Here is a 21,816-nt window from a genome sequence, read left to right as displayed (position 1 = left end):
CACCCCCAAAGTAGATTTTGGGTGTTGCTGTGTCTGTTGCTGGTTATTAAATCTCTGTGCTCCTGAATTCCTGTTTTTTGGGCAATGCAGGGGTAGAGAGGGATATTAAACAGAGAAACAGGAATTGGGAAATAATGGGATGAATGGGAAAATGCAGAATTTAGGACTCACAGGAATTTAGGAATTGGAAATGCTGGCATTAAGAGGAAAATCCAGAATTTAGGACTGGCAAATGCTGGCATTAATGGGAAATGCAGAATTTAGGACTCGCAGGAATTCAGGAATTGGAAATGCTGGCATTAACAGGAAAATGCAGAATTTAGGACTGGGAAATGCTGGCATTAATGGGAAAATGCAGAATTTAGGACTCACAGGAATTTAGGACTTGGAAATGTTGGGACTAACAGGAAAATGCAGAATTAGGATAGGAAAATGCTGGCATTAATGGGAAAATGCAGAATTTAGGACTTGGAAATGCTGGCATTAACAGGAAAATGCAGAATTTAGGACTGGGAAATGCTGGATCTGTATGAAAACACAGAATAAAGATGTGGGAGCAGCATGGATGGGGAATGCTGGGTGATTTACCCTGGGTACCTTCTCTCCCCTCTGTGAACCGAGGTGATTCCTTTCGAAGCTTTCCCTGTTCTGTTTTCTGTGCCCAGTTCATCGGGCAGACGGGCACCGTGCACAGGATCACCGACAGGGGGGACGTGAGGGTGCAGTTCAACAGTGACACCCGCTGGACCTTCCACCCCGGGGCCCTGACCAAGGTAGGAATGCTGCAGGAGCTCTCTGGGAATGCTGGGTGGAGCCCAGAGCTGCTGAAGGAGCACTCAGCTCTTCTCAACACAATTATCCTGGGGGTTTTTTAACTTTTCTATTTGCCAGTCCTGAAGGTAAACTGCGTTTCTTAATTTCAGCTTCCAGTCCCTCATCCTTCTGCAGCTGCCTTGCCCTCGTGCTGAACCTCTTCAACAATTTCCCTTTGGTTTTTTATTTTTGTTCTTCCTTGTTTTTTGTCTCCACGTTGTTCTCTTTTGCATCTTTGTCTCTTTGATTTCTCCTGAGTCTTTAATCCAGCTCTTCTAATTTTGTGGCTGCATTTCTAAAGCTCACAGCTCTGGCCTTCCCCAGAGGTTTGAGGACTTTGAGAAGTGGATAATTAGAAATAGAGATAATTGGGTATAGAAGAAGCTGCTGGAAGACCACAAAATTCTGACCTGAGCAAGGTCACAGTGCTAAAAAACTCCCAACACCAGTGGAAAGTGCAGTGTCAGACTGTTCTGCACAAAGTCAGTCTGCTCTGAAAAGTGTGATTTGACAGGGCTCCCTTCCTAGCTCAGAGAGCAGAGGGAGCATCTGGCAAATTCCCAGCACAGATAAACCCTGCTTTCCCTCTTCTGTTTGAAATAACAAACATTTCACTTCCTTATTAGAGTGAGTTAAAACCTCCAGGGCCAAGCCAGGTGTAAGGAGGAGATGGACCAAGAAAACTTCTGTGCTTTATCTGGTGTTAATAATAAACCTTTTGGAGCAAAAGAAGCTAGGAAACTGTTCCAAATTATTGGAACAACTGTTCCCAATTATTTCCCTACTTAAATGTTCACTTGGCCTAACAGAGAACTGGACTGTGTTTATTGTCTTGGTAGCTGCATTTATGTTTTGCAATTCTGTTTTTTGACTCAGTGGGTGTCTTGTTTGTTGGGATTTTTGGGAGTGGGGTGGAGGGAGCTGATCACTGTTAATTTTTTGTCTCTGTGTGTGTGTGGTGGCTTCATCCCCCAAAAGCTTATGACTTTCTTTTTCTTGTAGCTCAACACCTTTTGGGTTGGTGATGTGGTCCGGGTGATAGATGATATGGAAACGGTGAAGCGCTTCCAACCTGGTCATGGGGAGTGGACAGATGAGATGGCACCTGTGAGTGTGCTCCAGTTCCAGGACAGTCCAGTAACCTCCTGACCTTCCCCAAGAAGGACATGGGCTTGTCCCCCACCCCAAAATTCCTGCTGGGAAGTCCCTGCCCAGCCCCTGCTGCTCTCGGTGACGCCGTCATGGCTGCGGCGCCCAAACGGGACAAGGGGGAGTCCAGCAAAAAGGATTTGGCTGCCACCAACTCATGGGAGAGGTTTCCATCACCAAAGTCCTCTTATGCCCTCCCTGACTCTCTGGAGTGAGGCAGGGAGGTGGAAAAATCAGCCCAGCATGGCTAAAAATTGGGATGCAGGTTCCTCCAGGAGCAGTTAAAGCCCAGAGGAAACCATCCCCAGTCCCAGCTTGGTCAATTCTTGTCAGGTTCCTCCAGGAGCAGTTAAAGCCCAGAGGAAACCATCCCCAGTCCCAGCTTGATCAATTCTTGTCAGGTTCCTCCAGTTAGAGCCCAGAGGAAACCATCCCCAGTCCCAGCTTGATCAATTCTTCTCAGGTTCCTCCAGGAGCAGTTAAAGCCCAGAGGAAAACATCCCCAGTCCCAGTTTGATCAATTCTTGTCAGGTTCCTCCAGTTAAAGCCCAGAGGAACCTGCCCCCAGTCCCAGCTTGGTCAATTCTTGTCAGGTTCCTCCAGGAACAGTTAAAGCCCAGAGGAACCTGTCCCCAGTCCCAGTTTGATGAATTCTTCTCAGCATCTCCCTCCCAGCCATTTCCAGTGTGTCTGGAAAACCCTTCCATGGACAAGGGGGAATCCAGCAAAAAGGATTTGGCTGCCACCAACTCATGGGAGAGGTTTCCATCACCAAAGTCCTCTTACGCCCTTCCTGTCTGAGGCAGGGAGGTGGAAAAATGGCCTGATCAACCCAGTATGGCTAAAATTAGGATGCAGGTTCCTCCAGAAGCAGTTAGAGCCCAGAGGAAACCATCCCCAGTCCCAGTTTGATCAATTCTTGTCAGGTTCCTCCAGTTAGAGCCCAGAGGAACCATCCCCAGTCCCAGTTTGATCAATTCTTGTCAGGTTCCTCCAGTTAGAGCCCAGAGTAACCTGTCCCCAGTCCCAGCTTGATCAGTTTTTCTCAGCACCTCCCTCCCAGCCATTTCCAGTGTGTCTGGAAAACCCTTCCATGGCAAAGCAGTGAGAGAGAAACTGCTGAGAACCTTTTGGTGTCCTCGAAGTGGGAGCTGTCTGTGAATGTGTCACTTGTCCAGTGCTTCTTTTCACACAGCAGGAGCTGCAGCTTTACAAAAAAAAAAAAAAAAAAAATTTAAAACCCCCTGGTTTTGGGTCTGGGAATTTTTGCAAAAAATCTTTTTTTTTTTTTTTTTCTTTTTTCCCTTACAGACCCTGGGGCACATTGGGAAGGTGATCAAGGTCTATGGTGATGGAGATCTGCGAGTGTCAGTGGGGGGACAGTCCTGGACCTTCAACCCTGCCTGCCTGACAGCCTACCAGAGGGAGGAGGAGGCCAACCTGATGACCACAGAGAGTGCCAAGGAGCCCAAAAGTGAGGGACAAACCTGGTCCCAGCAGGCCTGGGAGGTCTTTGGTCCAGCTCTTGGGGTGGTGGCAAAATCCAAGTGTTCTTCCCTGGGTGGAGAAGGGAAGTTTGGCTGTGCTGTACTGGGCAGGCAAAGCTGGGCTTTGGGAAAATGCAGGATTTGGGACTGGGAAATGCTGGGATTAATGGGGAAATGCAGGATTTAGGATTTGGGAATGATGGGATTAATGGGGAAATGCAGAATGTAGGACTTGGGAAATGCTGGGATTAATGGGGAAATGCAGGATTTGGGATTTGGGAAGTGCTGGGATTAATTGGGAAATGTAGGATTTAGGATTTGGGAAATGCTGGGATTAATGGGGAAATGCAGGATTTAGGATTTGGGAAATGCTGGGATTAATGGGGAAATCCAGATTTCAGAACTCACTGGAATTTAGGGCTTGGAAATGCAGAATTTAGGACCTGGGAATGATGGGATTAATGGGGAAATGTAGGATTTAGAACTAACTGGAATTTAGGGCTTGGAAATGCTGGGATTAATGGGGAAATGCAGAATTTAGGACTTGGGAATGATGGGATTAATGGGGAAATCCAGATTTCAGAACTCACTGGAATTTAGGGCTTGGAAATGCTGGCATTAATGGGGAAATGCAGGATTTAGGACTTGGAATGCAGGAAAATAGACAATAAAAGTTGGCTGTGCCTTACTGGGCAAGCAAAACTGGGCCTTAGGAAAATGCAGGATTTAGGGCTTGGAGATGCTGGTGTTAATGGGGAAATGCAAGATTTAGGACTCACTGGAATTTAGAACTTGGAAATGCTGGGATTAAAGAGAAAATACAGAATTTAGGACTCCGTTGAATTGAGAACTTGGAAATGCTGGGATTAATGGGGAAATGCAGAATTTAGGACTTGGAAATGCTGGGATTAACAGGAAAATAGAGAATAAAACTTGGCTGTGCTTTACTGGGCAAGCAAAGCTGGCCTTGACAGGAAAATACAGATTTTAGGGCTTGGAAATGCTGGGTTTAACAGGAAAATAGAGAATTTAGGCCTCAGAATTGCTAAGCACAGCTCTGCCCTAGGTTCAGCATTTGCCTCATCCCTGCTGTGTCTCAGTTCCCTGCTCCATCCTGTTTCCTGTACAAGGACACTGATCCTTGTGAAATACTCCAGGGCTGTGCGTGGAGCTGTTGTGAAATCAGCAATTGTTTTTAATTGTTTTTGCCTAATCTGCCCTGAAATCGAGTTTGGGATCACATGCTGCATGGAGGGGATTTTTTTTTTTTTTTTTTTTTTGGTGCTTTTCACATCTGCTCAGAATTTTTTTTTTTTTGTGGCCTGACCATCTTTATTTCCTCTGAGTGTCAGGATCATGTGGGAGAGAGCACAGACTTTGCCAGGACTTTTTTTTTTGCGTTGTTGTTTTTCTGATATAGATGGATCTGGAACTGTTTGCTCAAATCAGACTTGAGGCAGAACTTGGAAAATTTTTTGACTTTGCACTTCTGCCACCTGTGTCCCCTCAAACACTGGGAGGTGTGGGGTGAATTTTTGCCTTTTTTTCAGGTACTTTGGTGACTGTCCTGGAGAAGCTGCTGTCCCAGAGGACAGAGTCAGAGCATGCAGGGTGCCTGGTCATTTGTGCAGCCCTCAACAATGCAGCTAAAATCCGGGAGCTCCTCCAGAAATACCCAGACAAGGCAAGTTTGGAAGACAAAAATGCTTATTATTCCTTTGTTTCTTCTCTTTAAAACATCATAATCAAATTTTGTACTCAGGCAGGGAAAAGGATGTGAGGAAAGCAATACATTTGTCAGGCTTAGTGATATCTCCCAACAGCTGGAATATTACTTTGCTGGAATTTCTGCAAGGAGTGCAATTGCTGCAAGGATTAAATTCACAAATTAAATGTGCATATTTTATGCCTCTGGTTCGTGGCAATAAATCTGAACTAAAGTCCTTGCAGCACCTTTGCCAAGCTGGCTTTTCCCAGATTTCCTTCAGCTGTGGAATGAGGGAGAGAGGGGTTTATCTATAGGAAAACAGGAGCAGAAATCAGAGATTTGCTGGAAAAGAAAGGCAGGGCTTGTGTCTGGCTGTGCCTGTCCTTAGAGGACCTTGTAAAATCACAGTGTTGGAATCAGGAGGCAGAGAAGCTGCCCAGATCTGTGCAGTGCCTTATCTCACGTCTGACTGGGGCAGGGAGCTGGGCTGGGCTCCTTGCTGGACAATTGCACAATGCCAAAATATCAGGATCACATCTCCAAAACCTCCTCCAGGGAGGGGCTCTGGGTTTAGGAACCACCAAATCTCGTGTCCTTGGAAACCATGAGTAACAAAAAGAGGTTTTGTTGGGGGTGTGGCTGTGGGGCTGTGACCCAGGATCAGCTCTGAAGAAGCTGATTTAGTGGTTATTTGTCTGGTATTTATTATACTTCTTTATTTATAAACTTCAGTTTAAGTTTATAAATAAATTTTGGTTATAAATAAACTTCTGGGGATGGGAAGGAGACACAAATATCTGCAATTCTCACGTTGATCCCAGATAGGAAAGTCCCAAGAGTAAGGAATCCATTATCTGATCAGTTATTTTAATTATACTTCTATTTCTATTTAATACATATATTAATAAATTAGCTGTTTCTGTTAGAGTCTTACAGAGAGATCAGGCTGGATTTGAGGCTGACTCAGAGCAAGTTGGGATTTCTTGGCAGGGTTTTTCCAGTTTATCAGCTCTGTCTGCCTGCTGTAGGTGGAAGAACAGCAGTGACCTCTAATTCCTCTTTGCCCAAAGGACTCTCCCATCATTTTGAGCCTCTCCTGTGCTCTGGCTGCTGCAGGGATAAAACCTTGATTATCAAATTGTTCTCCTTGCCAACCCACTGAGGTTTTGTGCCTCCTTCTCTTCTCCTTATCCTCCACTGCTTTCAGAAGCTGCTTTGCCTTTTCTGTTACCTCTTTTCTACAGTGCCTTTAATTCTCCAGAACTCTCACTGCAGCACTGGAGCCCTGAGGTGTCCCCTGCAGCCCCTGAAGTGCCTGCAGCAGCACAGCCCAGCCCAGCAGGGACTTGGCACCTCCAGAGCTTTATGCAAAGCTTCATTTGATTTCCTCACCCATTTTCCTCTGGGGAAGGGAGTTGTTGGCAGAGCTATCAAGGAGCATTCTGCTCTCAGGCACAGAGTGATTTGGCAGCAGGGCTCTGTTCTCTCTAAACATGCTGCCCTCTTCCCCTTCCAGAACGTTCTGGGACAAGCTCAGCTGGGCACTGCTGAGACCCAGTGGTCTCAGTGATCCCCAGACCCTGTGGGATTGCTGGGCTGTTCCCACCCTGCTCCGGACACAAACCAAGCTCATCCCTGCATTTCTGTGTCTGTGCCCTTCCCAAAGGTGGATGCCAAGAACCAGGGCAGGACTGCCCTGCAGATTGCCTCTTACCAGGGGCACCTGGAGGTGGTGAAGGCTCTGCTGCAGGCCCATGCCAACGTGGACCTGCGAGACGACGAGGGGGACACGGCGCTGCACTATGCGGCCTTTGGGTAGGACACTTCTGCCATATTTCATGGAAAATCTTCTTGTGAAGGTTTTTTCCCTCTTGAGAAGCTGGGAGGCTTCAGCTGCTCCATGTTTTGTTGTTTTAGAATGTGATTTGGAGAATTGTGTACTTAGAATTGTTTACTTAGCATGGAAAATTGTTTTTACTTGATGACCGATGACAGCTACTTGTGTCGAGGCTGTGAGCAGTCACAAGATTTTATTATAATTTTTTTTTTTTTTATTCTTTGCTAGCTTTTTAATGAATTATTTTTTTCTATTCTTTTAGTATAGTTTTAGTATATAATATATATCATAAAATAATAAATCAGCTTTCTGAGATACTGAGTTAACATTCTCATCTCTTCCCTTGTGCTGGGAGCACCACCACACACCTCTCCCCTCCTGATGGCCCTGATGGAAATAATAATAATAATAATAATAATAATAATAATAATAATAATAATAATAATAGTCCCAACTCTAACAAAACAAACAAAAAAACCCAAACAAAACAACAACAACAAAAACTTCCCAAAAACCCCCAGTTTTTTTAACACTAAAAGGAAGCAGGGTGTGACTGAGAGGATACAAAATTTCTGATTCCTGCTGCTTTGCAAAGAGAAAGAATTGACTGGAATGACTCAAATCTGCTTTTTTTTTTCCCTTGCTTTAACCAGAAACCAAGCTGAAGTTGCCCGTGTGCTGCTGGCCAAGGGGGCCAGTGCAGACCTGCTGAACAATGCCAAGTGCACAGCCCTGTACGTCGCCGTCAGCCAGGGCTTCACCGACGTGGTGAGAGCCCTCTGTGAGCTCAGCTGTGATGTCAACCTCCCAGTAAGTTTGGGGTTATTGCAGGAATTTGGGCCTGGGAGGTGTTGGAGGATTATTTTGAGGTGGTTTTTTTTGGTTGGTTTTTTTTTGGTTTTTTTGAGGTGCTTCCTCGTGAGAAAAATTTGATTTACAGCCTGGAGGGAAGCTTAGGTGAATGTAAAAATAGAATATGCAGACATTAAACAGAAAAAATTTGATTTGCAGCCTGGAGGGAAGCTTAGGTTAATGTAAAAATAGAATAGGCAGACATTAAACAGGAAAATAATAAACTTATGTTTCTATGGTTGTAAGAATGTACCTTAAGTAAGAAACTCTATTGATAAAATAGTGAAGAGTTTGTAATGTAAAAGGGTAGTTATATAAAATAAGCTAAGAATTTAGAAGTTATAATAGAAACATTTATATAGACGTGAGACAGAAAGCCATTAGATAAAAGTGCAACAAAATTAAGTAAAGGTAATAAGTTATAAAAACAAAATAAACCTTGTAACAACTATTTTGATCTATTTTAATCTAATATATATTAGATTAAAAATTATAAACTATCTTATAACAAAGAATTTGTGGCTACTCTTAAGCTACTGCTTATTCCTTTAAAATCTCACAACCTCTGAGATTAATGTTTATCTAAAAAATAAATCATTCTTAGCCCAAAAATAGTCCTATCCCTTCATTATTAACAGCAATAATAATACTTCTTTATGTCTCACACCGTCTGTGCCTTGGAGAATTCAAATTTGTCCTGTGAAAAGGCACTGGGAAATATTCCTGAATTTCAGTACCCTGAATTCCAGCTTTGATTCTGCCCCTCCTTCACCACATCAGCATTTTCTGCTCTGCTCAGCCTTCCAGGGAGAGCTGAGCTGCTGTTCCTGTGTGTTGTGCCCACACTCCTGTTCCCAAAACCAAGATTTTTTAACATTTTTAAGGCAGGCAGTGATAGTGACCTGGACCCAGCCTATTTTGAGGGTTTGTTGGTTTTATTGCTCATTATTTCTTTGTAGGTTTTATTGTGCTGTGTGCTGGGCCATCCCTCAGAGCCGCTGGTCAGGAGTTCCAGCAGCTCCCGGGGGTTTCCTCGGGGTTCCTGGGGTTGGTAACCTGGGTTTGCTTTGCTCTCCATGGGTAGGATTCCCAGGGAGACACCCCCCTGCATTATGCCATCACCCTGGATTACAAAGTGGTGATTGAGATCCTCACTGAAGTTCCAAACATCGATTTCACTGTCCAGAACTGTCAAGGCTTCAACCTGCTCCACTACGCTGCCCTGAAAGGCAACAAGCTGTAAGTTACAGCTTTATTTTTTTTTTTTTCATTTTTATGCCTTTTTCAGGTGTTAATTTGTGCTGGCTGGCTGAGGAAGTGGCAGATGTGGTTCTGGGTAGTTGGTTAAACATTTTTGGGGTTTGGATTGGCTCCTTCAGCCCTTCACAGGAAACTCCTGCCTGCTTTCCCCATCCCATCCTTCTCATGCCTTCCCTGGGCTGGGAAATCTCTGTTTCTGGACAGTCTCACATATTTGGGTCTTAGTTAAGCCTCTGGAACTCTTCCAAAAATAAATCTCCTCATTATTTTCAAAGCAATGTGGCTTTCCCCTACTTTATTAAATAAGAACTGAAGGGTTGTGTTGTATTCCTGTGATTGATTGTGGGTTTGAGGGACTGCTCCTCATTGCTGGTGTCATGGTAAAACATGGACATTGCTGGCTCCTGAACAGGAGAGGCAGAAATTCATTGTTCCATCTTCAATAACCTCTCCAACTCTGCAGAGCCATAAAGAAAATTCTGGCCAGGGCTCGACAGCTGGTGGACTCCAAAAAGGAAGATGGATTCACTGCCCTGCACCTTGCTGCTCTCAACAACCACATGGAAGTGGCTGAAATCCTCATCAAAGAGGTAAGAAATTAAACCAAAATCAAGAAATTCAACCAAAACCAAACACCTGTCAGTGAAATTGTCTGACAAGTTGGTGCTCCTTGTGAGGAGCAGATAACTCAGCTGAACCCAGCAAAGGTGCAGGGGGGTTTGGGAGCTGCCAGGCCCCACACCCTGAGTTCTGCAGCCCAGCCCAGCAGCCCCGTGCTGCAATTCCTGCCCCACCTGCCCCGGTGCAATTCCTGCTTTCCCAGGGTCCCCCGAGGGGTGATTTTACATTATTGACTTCAAAGCATCTACAACATGGTATAACTAAAACTGATGAGCCAAAAACCACTTATTGCTCATTGTAATTTGGAAATAGTTAACTTCTGATTATGATGGTGTGAATTATAACATCTGTATTGTCTCACCCTTCTCATGAGACTAAAAATAGAATAAAAGTTTTTAAAACATGTCTCAGCTGCCCCATCCCTGGGCCAGAAAAGGATATTATTGTCTGACAGATCAGTGTGAGGAGCAGATAACTTGGCTAAAGTGTCCAGCAAAGGTGCAGTGGGGTTTGGGAGCTGCCAGGCCCCACACTCTGGAGTTCTGCAGCCCCATGACCTCGGTGCCATTGCTGCTTTTGCAGGGTCGCTGTGATGTGAACGTGAAGAACAGCAGGAAGCAGAGCCCCCTGCACCTGGCAGTGATCCAGGGCCACGTGGCCATGGTGCAGCTGCTGGTGAGCCAGGGCAGCGACGTCAATGCTGAGGATGAGGACGGTGACACCGCCATGCACATGGCCCTGGAGCGCCAGCAGCTCATGGCCCTGGCCCTGGAGAAGAGGGACGGGGAGATGGGAGCCACCCTCCTGGCCAAGGTGAGCTCAGCTCCAGCAGGACACCTGCAGAAGGTGGTGTTCTGGTGAATTTTGGGGGATTTTTTTTTGGTATTATATGTGATATATATTTTAAAGTATATATTAAATATATGTATTGCTGTTGTTGTTGTTATATTGTATTGTATTGTATTATATTGTATTATATTATATTATATTATATTATATTATATATATTATTATATATATTATTATATTATATCATATCATAGTATACTATATTATACTATATCATATTATATACTATATTATATTATATCGTATTATATTATACTATATTATACTATATTACATTACATTATATTACATGTTATTATTGTTATATATTGTATTATATTATATGTATTATATAGTATAGTATATATGTTGGGTTTATATATTATATGTTATTATATTGTATGTTAATTATATATTTTATTATATTAAATGTCAATGATTTTAATGTTTAATATTATTAAATTTCATAATGATATTAATTTATTTTAGTCTATTTTTATTATTTTATTTTTTGTTTTTACTTTTATTCTTTTATTATTGTTGTTATTATGTTTTATTATAGCTAATTATTTTAGGTTTTTTATTTTTATTCTTTATTGATGATGATGATGATGATGATTATTATTATTATTATTATTATTATTATCATCATTATTATCATCATTATTGACTATTACTATTATATTTGAAATTATTAGAATAAGTGCAGCCACCCATTGCTCTTTTTTACCTGTTGGTGCCTGGAAAAGCCCAGAGCATTTCTCTCCCATGCTGCTCCTCCCAAAGCCCAGGAGATGATGGCTCCAGTGCAGGCCCAAACTCCTGCAAGTCCCCAAGAGGGCTCTGTGCCTGTCCCTCCCTGTATTAATTACAGTATTAATTACAGTATTAATTACAGCAACACCATCTCTAAGTGCTGTAGATTCCTTCCCAGCTAATTTTACTTGCCCTGCCTGCCCCACTCTGGCTGCTGAGCTCAGTGGAATTTGTGACTTGACTTTGAATTATTTGGGATCGTGCGCATCAAAATCTGGCTCTTGAGTTTGGCTGTCACTGAGGGCCCTGCAGCAGCAGCTGCTCTGGGGGGCCTCCAGCTTCTTCATTTCAGAGAAATAAATGTCCATTTTCTCTGATTTGTGGGGATCAGCACCAGGTAGGGTCACTCTGAGGCCCTGCAGTGTACAATTTGAACCCATTCTTTACAAAAAGAATCTCTGTGTGCTTTCAGAAAGTTGCACTTCCAAGTTTTAAGTACAAGGTTTAAGACTTTATTTAGATTTTGGTGCAAATCACAGCAGAAGTTTGGAAGCTTGGGAGTATATTTGAGAGTATTTTTCTCAATTTCTTTTAGCTGCAGGCCTCTGGCTTGCTGGGAAATGTGGAGCTGAACGTTGGGACTGCCATTGCCTGCTACTTAGCACAAGAAGGAGCAGATATTAATTATGCAAATCATCGGGGAAAGTCTCCTTTGGACCTCGTCACAGATGGGAGGATTGTCCAGATCATCAAAGACTTCTCACAGAAATTCAGGTGAGCCTCAGGAAACCTTGGAAATCAGAGCTTCCCCCAGCCCTGGTGTCTCTGCAGGAAATTCTTAAAATGTAACAGAAAGTTCACATTGTATGCATCTGTATGTAAATTTTGAGGTAAGAAATGTTGATTTCGAAATGTTATACAATAGAACAGACAATTCTTGAGAGAGAAGCTGAATTAAAAACAAGCTTTAAAGGATAACTTTACAAAAAAAAATATTTAATACTTTAGAGAAATAGAACTGTGATCCAAGAGGGATGGAGAATCTCTGAGACCTCTAGGGCTGTTCCAGGAGCAATGGATTTGTAGGAAATTCTTAAAATATAACAGAAAGTTCACACAGTAAATTTTGAGGTAAGAAATGTTGATTTAGAAATGTTATAGAGTAGAACAGACAATTGTTGAGAGAGAGAAACTGAATTAGAAACAAGTTTTAAAGGATAACTTAAAAAAAAAAAATAATACTTTAGAGAAATAGAACTATGCTCCAGGAGGGATGGAGAATCTCTGAGACCTCTAGAGCTGCTCCAGGAGCAATGGATTTGTAGAAAATTCTTAAAATGTAACAGAAAGTTCACATTGTATGCATCTGTATGTAAATTTTGAGGTAAGAAATGTTGATTCAGAAATGTTATAGAACAGACAATTGGTGAGAGAGAGAAGCTGAATTAGAAACAAGTTTTAAAGGATAACTTCACAAAAGAGAAGATTTAATACTGTAGAGAAACAGAACCACGAAACCCAAAATAAAAATTTTATTTAAAACGCCTTTTGAGTTCCCCCACCTGTGAGCCAGAACCAGGCTCCATCCGACATCCCCATGGCTGGGGGAGCTGGAGGCTCAGATTTCTGCCATTTCCAGGGACCAGCAGGTGTCCCCTGCCAGCTCCAGCGTCACCTGCAGCCTTCGCCGCGTGCACACCACGCCCAACACCGTGACCAACCTCAGCGTGGCCAGCGCGGCCGTGCCCTCCGAGTGCCTGGTCTGCTCAGAGCTGGCCCTGCTCATCCATTTCTTCCCGTGCCAGCACAGCATCGTCTGTGAAGGTGAGTCCACAATGGGGCTTTTATTTTTCCCCCTCCCACCATTATTTTTTGTCACAGAAGCATTTGATGAAAAAATCATTTTGTTAGGATCATTTCCTCCTGAGAAGCTGAGAGGCCTCAGGAACAAAATGTTAACAATGGTTATATTATTTACCTAATATAATTATAAATTATATATAATAATACTATATTATTTGTATAATGTAAATATCTCTCTATATAGGTATTATATAATATATAATAGGTATTTCCTATTATATATTATATATTTATATTTAAATATGTAATATTATAATCCTATTATATATTATATATTATATATTAAAATATATAATAGGAAATACATATAAATATATAATAAATTATATATTTATATTTAAATATGTAATATTATAATCCTATTATATATTATATATTATATATTAAAATATATAATAGGAAATACCTATTATATAATATATAATAGGTATTTCCTCTTATATATTTAAATAATATTTATATTATTTAAATATATAATAGGAAATACCTATTTATATAATATATATTTATATAATATATTTATATAATATATATTTATATAATATAATATGAATGATATAATTATACATATATAATTATAAATATGCTGCTGTGGAATGCAACGGGTGCATCTTTGATTGGTCTCATGTGGTTGTTTTTAATTAATGGCCAATCGCAGCCCAGCTGGCTTGGACTCTCTGAGAGTCACGAGCTTTTATTATCATTCTTTTCCTTTTCTTGCAAGCCTTCTGATGAAATCCTTTCTCCTATTCTTTTATATATAATATATTTTATATACATATATATATAATATTATATATATAAAACATATATTACATATTATATATAGTATATTTTAAATAATATATATTTAATTGTCATCTCTCCTTGTGGCAGAGTGCTCCAGGAGGATGAAGAAGTGCATCAAATGTCAAGTGACAATAACCAAAAAGCTGAAACAAGGTATGTCCTGCCTGTCCTGGCTGTGGGGAGGGTCCTGCACAGGCTTGGTTTGAGGGGCAGCAATGATTTTCAGTCAAACAGGAGTTCATTTATTTTGGCTTTTTGTTTGTGTGTGTGCCTGTTGCATTATCCACCTTTAGAGAGGAAAAATAAGTGGATTTTAATCGATTTTCTCAGGTGTCCTAAGCCAAGCTCAAGCTGCATAGACAGGACAGGACATTTAAGGGAGCTTTGCCTGGGCCTGGCTTATTTTGGGTACTGAAAGCAGTCAGGTTTCAATGAAAATTCATGAGGGAGAGAAAATCACACCTTGTGCAAGCCTTGCTTCTCCCCTGGCTGAGAAATCAGTGTCTGTGCAGGGCTGGCATGCAGAAATCTCAGAGCTGGAGCAATTCAATAAATGTTTTGAGCCCAGATTTATCTCCTGTGCACGTTTCCAGTGTCAGGAGGAGCTGGGATGTCACCAAGGTTTGATTTTTGCCATGGGGTTGATGCGAGTTGCCCCTGAAACCTTTCCCAGAGTGGTTCTGAGGGCTGAGATCACTCTCAGGGCACGTGAGGGTTTAACTGCATGTCCTGCTGCTCGTGACTGAGCACTGTGGGCTTTGTTTGGAGTCAGCCTTGTGAAAAAAAGCAGCAATCAGCCCCGTGGTACTGGACATGAGCTCCTCTTTGCAACTCCCGTCGTGCCAAAAATTCCACTTTGACCTGACACTAGACAGGAGCATTTGTCTTTGCTGCAGACTGGCAGCAGAATAAGGATGGGAATTCCAAAGAGGACATTTGCAGGCAAATTTCCAGTGGAGGAGGAGCATCGAGGGCTCTGAAATACCAGCAGGATTTCCCTGGCACTGCTGTCTTCAGTGCTTGCCTTTGACGAGCTCCCTGTCCCCAAGGACTGGGTTGGAAATCCCTTCTTCCACCACTGATGTGCAGCTCATTCCAGAATTAGGAATGGGACATCTGTAGGGATGTAATTCAGTAAATCACAGTGTAAACCAGTGATTCAGGAGCAGAAAATCAGCGGTGAGAGCTGCCCTGAGAATATTTACCCAAACTCCAGTTATGCAGGATTTGGGATTCTTTCACTTCACAAAATCAACCAGATGACTCTAATTTATGTAAAACTCTTCATTTATGTAAATGAAAACTGCTTCATTTGTGTAAAACTCGACACAGGTGTTCAGATGGTTTCTTTTTGTTTAACCATGTGTGTCCTGAAAGACAAACACACATTTCTTAGACATTTCTTGGGCAGAAATTGGAGTCCCAAGTGTGACCAGGAGGCTGAGAGAACACAGTAAGCATCCCTGTAAGGATTCCTGGATTAGTGGGGCAGAATATCACAACCAAGTTTGAATATTTGCACTTAAATTGAGCAGCATATTCCAGAGCACCAAGGCAGGAGTCTCAGGCGGGATTTTAAAAAACCCAAACACACACAAACCACTGAGCAGGTAGAAAAAAATGCATCACCCCAGGGATTTTTATTTGATCCCTGGCCGAGGCTGAGTGCGGTGTGAGTGGGAGGGGCAGAGGAGGAGGTTAATGAGTTAATTAAGGCTGAGCTCTGCCCACAGACAGCACGGAGGTGGAGTGCAGCCCCAGCTCGGAGTGCACGGAGCAGAGGAAGCTGATGGAGGAGCTGCAGAGCCGCTACCGGCAGATGGAGGAGAGGATCACCTGCCCCATCTGCATCGACGACCAGATCAAGCTGGTGTTCCAGTGCGGGCACGGCTCCTGCCCGGACTGCAGCACGGCGCTGACCGTGTGCCCCATCTGCCGCCAGGCCATCCGCGAGAGGATCCACATCTTCGTGTGAGGGTCTGCTCCTCCCTCCACCCAGGAGAGGATCCACATCTTTGTCTGAGGGTCTGCTCCTCCCTCCACCCAGGAGAGGATCCACATCTTCATGTGAGGGTCTGTTCCTGCCTGTGCCCCATCTGCCGCCAGGCCATCCGCGAGAGGATCCACATCTTTGTCTGAGGGTCTGCTCCTGCCTGTGCCCCATCTGCCCAGGAGACGATCCACATCTTTGTGTGAGGGAGGATCTGCTCCTGCCTGTGCCCCATCTGCCCAGGAGAGGATCCACATCTTCATCTGAGTGAGGATCTGCTCCTCCCTGTGCCCCATCTGCCCAGGAGAGGATTCACATCTTCATCTGAGTGAGGATCTGCTCCTGCCTGTGCCCCATCTGCCCAGGAGAGGATTCACATCTTCATCTGAGTGAGGATCTGCTCCTGCCTGTGCCCCATCTGCCCAGGAGAGGATCCACATCTTTTTGTGAGGGAGGATCTGCTCCCACCTGTGCCCCATCTGCCCAGGAGAGGATCCACATCTTTTTGTGAGGGAGGATCTGCTCCCACCTGTGCCCCATCTGTCCAGGAGAGGATCCACATCTTCATCTGAGTGAGGATCTGCTCCTCCCTGTGCCCCATCTGCCTCCAGGCCGTCCAGGAAAGGATCCACATTCTCCTCTGAGGATCTGCTCCTCCCTCCACCCAGGGGAGGATCCACATCTTTGTCTGAGGATCTGCTCCTCCCTCCACCCAGGGGAGGATCCACATCTTTTGTCTGAGGGAGAATCCACATCTTTGTCTGAGGATCTGCTCCTGCCTGTGCCCCGTCTGCCCCAGAGAGGATCCACATCTTCCTTGGAGAGGATCCACATCTTGTCTGAGGCTGCTGCTCCTCCACAGCCCCAGCCCTGCCGTGCTTCCCCACCTCCCTGCCCTCTGCAGGGGTTGGGCTCCCTGGGAAAAGGAGGGAAGCACAGGAGGGATGTGCCAGGGGAGGAGGAGGAGGAGGAGGAGGAGGAAGAGGAGTCCCCTCTGGGGTGTCCCTCCCTCACCTGTGCTGCTCATCCACCGCCAGCACCGGACCGAGCACTGCAGAGCTGGGCTGAGCATGAACAGATCCTGGGGTGTCCCAGAGCTGGGCTGAGCATGAACAGATCCTGGAATGTTCCAGGGCTGGGCTGAGCATGAACAGATCCTGGAATGTTCCAGAGCTGGGCTGAGCATGAACAGATCCTGGAATGTTCCAGGGCTGAGCATGAACAGATCCTGGGGTGTCCAGGGCTGAGGAGATCCTGGGGTGCTCCAGGGCTGAACATGAACAGATCCTGGGGTGTCCAGGGCTCAGGAGATCCTGGGGTGCTCCAGGGCTGAACATGAACAGATCCTGGGGTGTCCCAGAGCTGAGGAGATCCTGGGGTGTCCCAGAGCTGAGCATGAACAGATCCTGGGGTGCTCCAGGGCTGAGCATGAACAGATCCTGGGGTGTCCAGGGCTGAACATGAACAGATCCTGGGGTGTCCCAGAGCTGAACATGAAGAGATCCTGGGGTGTCCAGGGCTGAACTGAACAGATCCTGGGGTGCTCCAGGGCTGAGCATGAACAGATCCTGGGGTGTCCCAGAGCTGAACAGATCCCTGGAATGTTCCAGAGCTGAACAGATCCCTGGAATGTTCCAGAGCTGAGCAGGCCCTGGAATGTTCCAGAGCTGAGCAGGCCCTGGAATGTTACAGAAGCACCCAGGAGTGCTCCCAGCTCCCGAGGGGTCCCTGGCACCAGCAGAGGTGTCAGGGACAGGGACAGGGACAGGGAGGGGATGTCCCCAGGAGCCCCCTCTGCACCCTGGGCACAGCTGGGCTCAGGAGTCCTACAGACAGAGTGTGTGCCTTAGAGAAAAAGTAGTGAACACTGATTGATTGGAGAAAATCTGTTACAACAAATATTTCTGACCTCTAAGTGACACTCTTCTTCTTCTTCTTCTTCTTCCATATTTTATTTTATTTTTTTTTGGCAGAGCCGTGTGTTCAGAGACTCCTGAGCTTTCTATCCATAATGCCAAAGGCAGGTGTTCAATACTCCAATCAAAGTGTAAAGAAAATAAATAGTAATAATTAAGATATGAGGGGGAGGAGGGGGAAAAACAAAATAAAAAGGGATTTCATTTTTGTTTCTTTGTTTTGCAGCAAAACTTAATAAAATAAAAATATATATTTTCCTGAGCATTAAAAAATGAATGTACAAACAGTAGCTGTATTGTTTTCCAGCTGAGTGAAGAATCATCCCCCACTCAGTCATCCTGTAAAGTGAATTTTGGTGGAAGTGTGGCTGTTTGTCTGGGTGCCCAAACCTCCTGTTTGTTACATATTGGAAGCAATATTTAAACAAAACAAAACAAAATCTCCAGTGTTCCTCTACTCCCTTTGTCTGTTAGCAAAGAGGTGGAAAATCTTCTAAAGAAATGTGGAAACTGTGTAGAGTGTGTGGTGGTTGTGGGAATGTTGATTATTTATAACCCTGTGGTTTATTCAGAAAGTTAATTCAGCAGTTCTTGACTTCTAGAGATAACGTTTATCCAAATATTCACTTGAGTTTGTTGCAGTTTCAATAGATTTTTTTTTAAATCGGTGAAAATGGGTCAGATTTAACCCCTAAATTATTTGTGTGGCTCCTACTTAACACCCAAACAAGCTAAAGCTGAATTTCAGAATCACCTTTGGTGTAAAAAGTTTCTCAGGATCTCCTAGAAATCCAAACTGATGGGAATCCCTTTGGAATAATCCAGAAATTTCCCCAAAATCTTTGCTGGAGTAAACAAAAGTGCTCAAAAATACAAATCTGAGCCAACTTCATCCTTTTTTTGCCCTTTTCGACCTTTTTACTGTTGGATTTCTTGTTGGGTTTTGGATTTTTTGCTGCTTTTTGGATTTCCTGCTGTTTTTTGATTTCTTGCTGGGTTTTTTTTGATTTCTGGTTGGGTTTTGGATTTTTTGCTGGTTTTTGGTCCTTTATGGTCCCACTAATCTGTGCTGTTCCAAGAGGACTTTTCCACCCACAAATGAATTATTAATACTAAATTAATAATATTATTTCGATTATATTTTATTATAATTATAGTATAATATATAATTATAATTAAATATAATTCTATATATTATAAATATATGTAATATATATAATATATATTATTAAATTCGTTTGTACTGTATAAATTATATTAAAATTATATTACATTATAATACATCAACAATAATTAATCTTTATAATTTATCTTAATTAATAGTATTAATTAATGATTCATTATAATATTATATATAATATTATAATATATAAAATACATTAATATAATATAATATAATATAATAATATAATATAATATAATAATATATTATATGTATAATGTATTTATAGTATAATATAACATGTACTATAACAATATATTATTAATATTTATAATTTATAATTATTAATACATCCCACCAGAGAGCAACAAAAAAAAATCCCCACCCAGGGGAGCAGTTCTTAGTTTACTGTGGATTCACTTTGTTATCTGTGTTTTGGGAAACATTTTTCCCTGATTCCACCCCAAATTTCTGCTCTCAGGTCCTGCCTGGGCCAGCATTTCTGTGAGCAGCAGCTCAGACTGACAGTGGAGCAAAATATTCCTCTTGCTGTGCCAGCTGGAGCTGCTTTCAGCTCATTTGTTACTCATCAGAGCATGGATTTTTCTAGGAACATCAGCAGATGCTGATCACGAGGGGCTGCAGGGTAAAAAACGGCAAAATTCTCTTTATTAGGCCCCAAACATTCCTGTCCTCCCCTCCCTGGGGAGCATCCAGCACACAAAACCCTTTTTTTAGCCCATAACCCACAGAAAAAATCCCATTTTTCAGTGCCATTCCCACAGGAACCCTGCAGGAATGTTGAGTTGTTCATTTATTTTCTTTTCCCCCCAAGCTGGGCTTGTTGGTTTTATTTTCTTGTCCCCCCAAGTTGTGCGGAGTGTGTGGTGATTATGGGAATATTGATTATTTATAACCCTGTGGTTTATTCAGAAAGTTGTTTCACCACTTCTCGACTTCTAGAGATAACATTTATCCAGATATTCACTTGAGTTTGTTGCAGTTTCGATAGATTTTGGGTTTTTTTAATCTGTGAGAGTGGGAGAGAGGCTTCCACGTGGAGTTGGGAGCTGAAGGGTGAAATCTCTAAGGGGTTTTTGAGGGAAATTTTCCTGATTCCTGTGCCATGGACCCAGAGGTCGGGTTGAGGCACTCTGGTGTTATCTCTTTATACTAAAAACTTTGTGTACAATATTTACAATTCCTTCCCAATACCCATCACCTGTGTTAGACACTGAGCTTCTACTCTAAACCAACCCAAAAGTGCCACCATCACCCAGAAGATGGAGGCCAAGAAGAAGAAGGAGAAAGGCTGGACATGCCCAGATTCCTCCATCTTGCCCCCTGAACCCCCATTCTAAAAACCCCAAAAATCGATTTTTTCACCCTGTGATAAATTCACTCTCATTCTACTTAAACTTCCGTGGCTTGCAGATCTTCCATCTTGGGACCCTGAGCGCCCCCATTCTAAAAACCTCAAAAATCTATTTTCCACCCCATGACAAACTATTATTCTACTTAAACCTTCTTGACTTGCAATTCTCCATATAAAGGTTGGTGATTGTGTTTTTCCAAGGGCTCAATCAAAGCACAGGGGTGTTGGTATCTGTGCCAGGGTCTCTGAGCCCCTGGGCAGGGGCTGGAGCTCTCCAGGGCAGCCAGAGGAATCTCCTGGGGTCTGACATCTCCAACCCAAATATCTGCACCCCAGGGCCTCTGCAGCTGAGCCTGGGGAGGTGTGGGAGCATCCCCAGCAGGGCCCCCAGGGTTCTGTGCCCTGGTGGCTCCAGAGGAGCAGGGGTTTCACCAGCAGGGCTCAGCAAGGCTTTCCTGAGGCTCCCTCAGCAGTCCTGGATCCTCTCCTCAGCTGACTCTCATTGCCCTAAAAGCTGAGGTTTGTCTTGGCCTCAGTGCTCAGCTGGTTTCTCAGCAAATATTTGGCTTGAACTGGAATAATTCTGCAAGCTCCCTGCAGCCAGGGTTTGGTGGGGTTGGATGTGCTGAATTTCCCTGTGGATGGGCACAGTGGGCAGAGAGAGCTGAGTGCTTTCCTGCTCACCCTTCTGGTCCCCCCAGGATAACCTGGCAGGATCCTGGCACGTCCCAGAGGTTTTGAATCAGCTCTGCAGGCCCAGGTTCCCATTCAGGCAGCACAGGATAGAACAGATCATGTGCAGCACGGCCTCTTCCCATTCAGAACCGCCTGTGACTCATGGAAAAGTCACAGAACTTTCCTTGGCTCTGCTGGCCCTCGGTGGCTGCATGGAGAAGCATTCAGGAACACTGAGGTCCTAAAAATGCACTTTGCTGAAGCTCTGTGTGCTCACTCAGCTGTGCTGAGATGGATTCCACACAAACTTTTACTTTATGAAGGGAATTCTTGCTCCCTTCAGGCTCTGCTTGTGTGAGCCCCCAGTCTCTGCTTAAAATTTGGGCTCTGCACAAAAATGAGCGAGTGCCACAAAAACGAGGCACTGAGGGGGTTCCTGGAGGGTTTCAGGTCCTGCCAGATTCCACATGGACCTTGGGCAAATCTCACCTGCTCAGTGCTGGTTTATAGACCCAGTTTAATCCTGCCTGTCCAAGGTGCAGGATAAAGCCCTGCCCTAGGTCAGGATTAAACTGCCCTAAATTGGGATTAAACTGCCCCGGGTCAGGATTAAACTGCCCTAAATTTGGATTAAACTGCCCCAGGTCAGGATTAAACTGCCCTAAATTTGGATTAAACTGCCCCGGGTCAGGATTAAACTGCCCTAAATTTGGATTAAACTGCCCCGGGTCAGGA

The 21,816-nt window shown here is 43.7% G+C and overlaps 1 protein-coding gene across 4 annotated transcripts in view; it reads left to right on the top strand.

Annotated features, from left to right (window-relative positions):
• The window catches only part of MIB2 (MIB E3 ubiquitin protein ligase 2), a 43,700-nt gene extending 27,207 nt beyond the window's left edge, over positions 1-16,493 (top strand). The window contains exons 7-20 of one of the 4 annotated variants that reach the window (XM_077190190.1): positions 666-773; positions 1,816-1,920; positions 3,274-3,436; positions 5,000-5,133; positions 6,824-6,972; positions 7,648-7,804; positions 8,931-9,085; positions 9,570-9,696; positions 10,310-10,540; positions 11,907-12,085; positions 12,951-13,135; positions 14,051-14,116; positions 15,697-15,905; positions 16,070-16,493. In XM_077190190.1, coding sequence (XP_077046305.1) covers positions 666-773; positions 1,816-1,920; positions 3,274-3,436; positions 5,000-5,133; positions 6,824-6,972; positions 7,648-7,804; positions 8,931-9,085; positions 9,570-9,696; positions 10,310-10,540; positions 11,907-12,085; positions 12,951-13,135; positions 14,051-14,116; positions 15,697-15,905; positions 16,070-16,102 — 2,001 coding nt within the window. In that variant the 3' untranslated portion in view covers positions 16,103-16,493. Of the gene's footprint in view, positions 1-665; positions 774-1,815; positions 1,921-3,273; positions 3,437-4,999; positions 5,134-6,823; positions 6,973-7,647; positions 7,805-8,930; positions 9,086-9,569; positions 9,697-10,309; positions 10,541-11,906; positions 12,086-12,950; positions 13,136-14,050; positions 14,117-15,696 lie in introns of all 4 variants that reach the window. The other 3 variants (XM_054647798.2, XM_077190189.1, XM_077190191.1) reach the window with 3 other exon arrangements.
• The last annotated feature ends 5,323 nt before the right edge of the window (positions 16,494-21,816 follow it).

The sequence above is a fragment of the Agelaius phoeniceus genome, chromosome 24 (assembly GCF_051311805.1).
Source record: "Agelaius phoeniceus isolate bAgePho1 chromosome 24, bAgePho1.hap1, whole genome shotgun sequence".
Taxonomy (NCBI): Eukaryota; Metazoa; Chordata; class Aves; order Passeriformes; family Icteridae; genus Agelaius; species Agelaius phoeniceus.
Note: the sequence above shows the minus strand (reverse complement) of the source record. Positions and strands in the feature narration are given on the sequence as shown.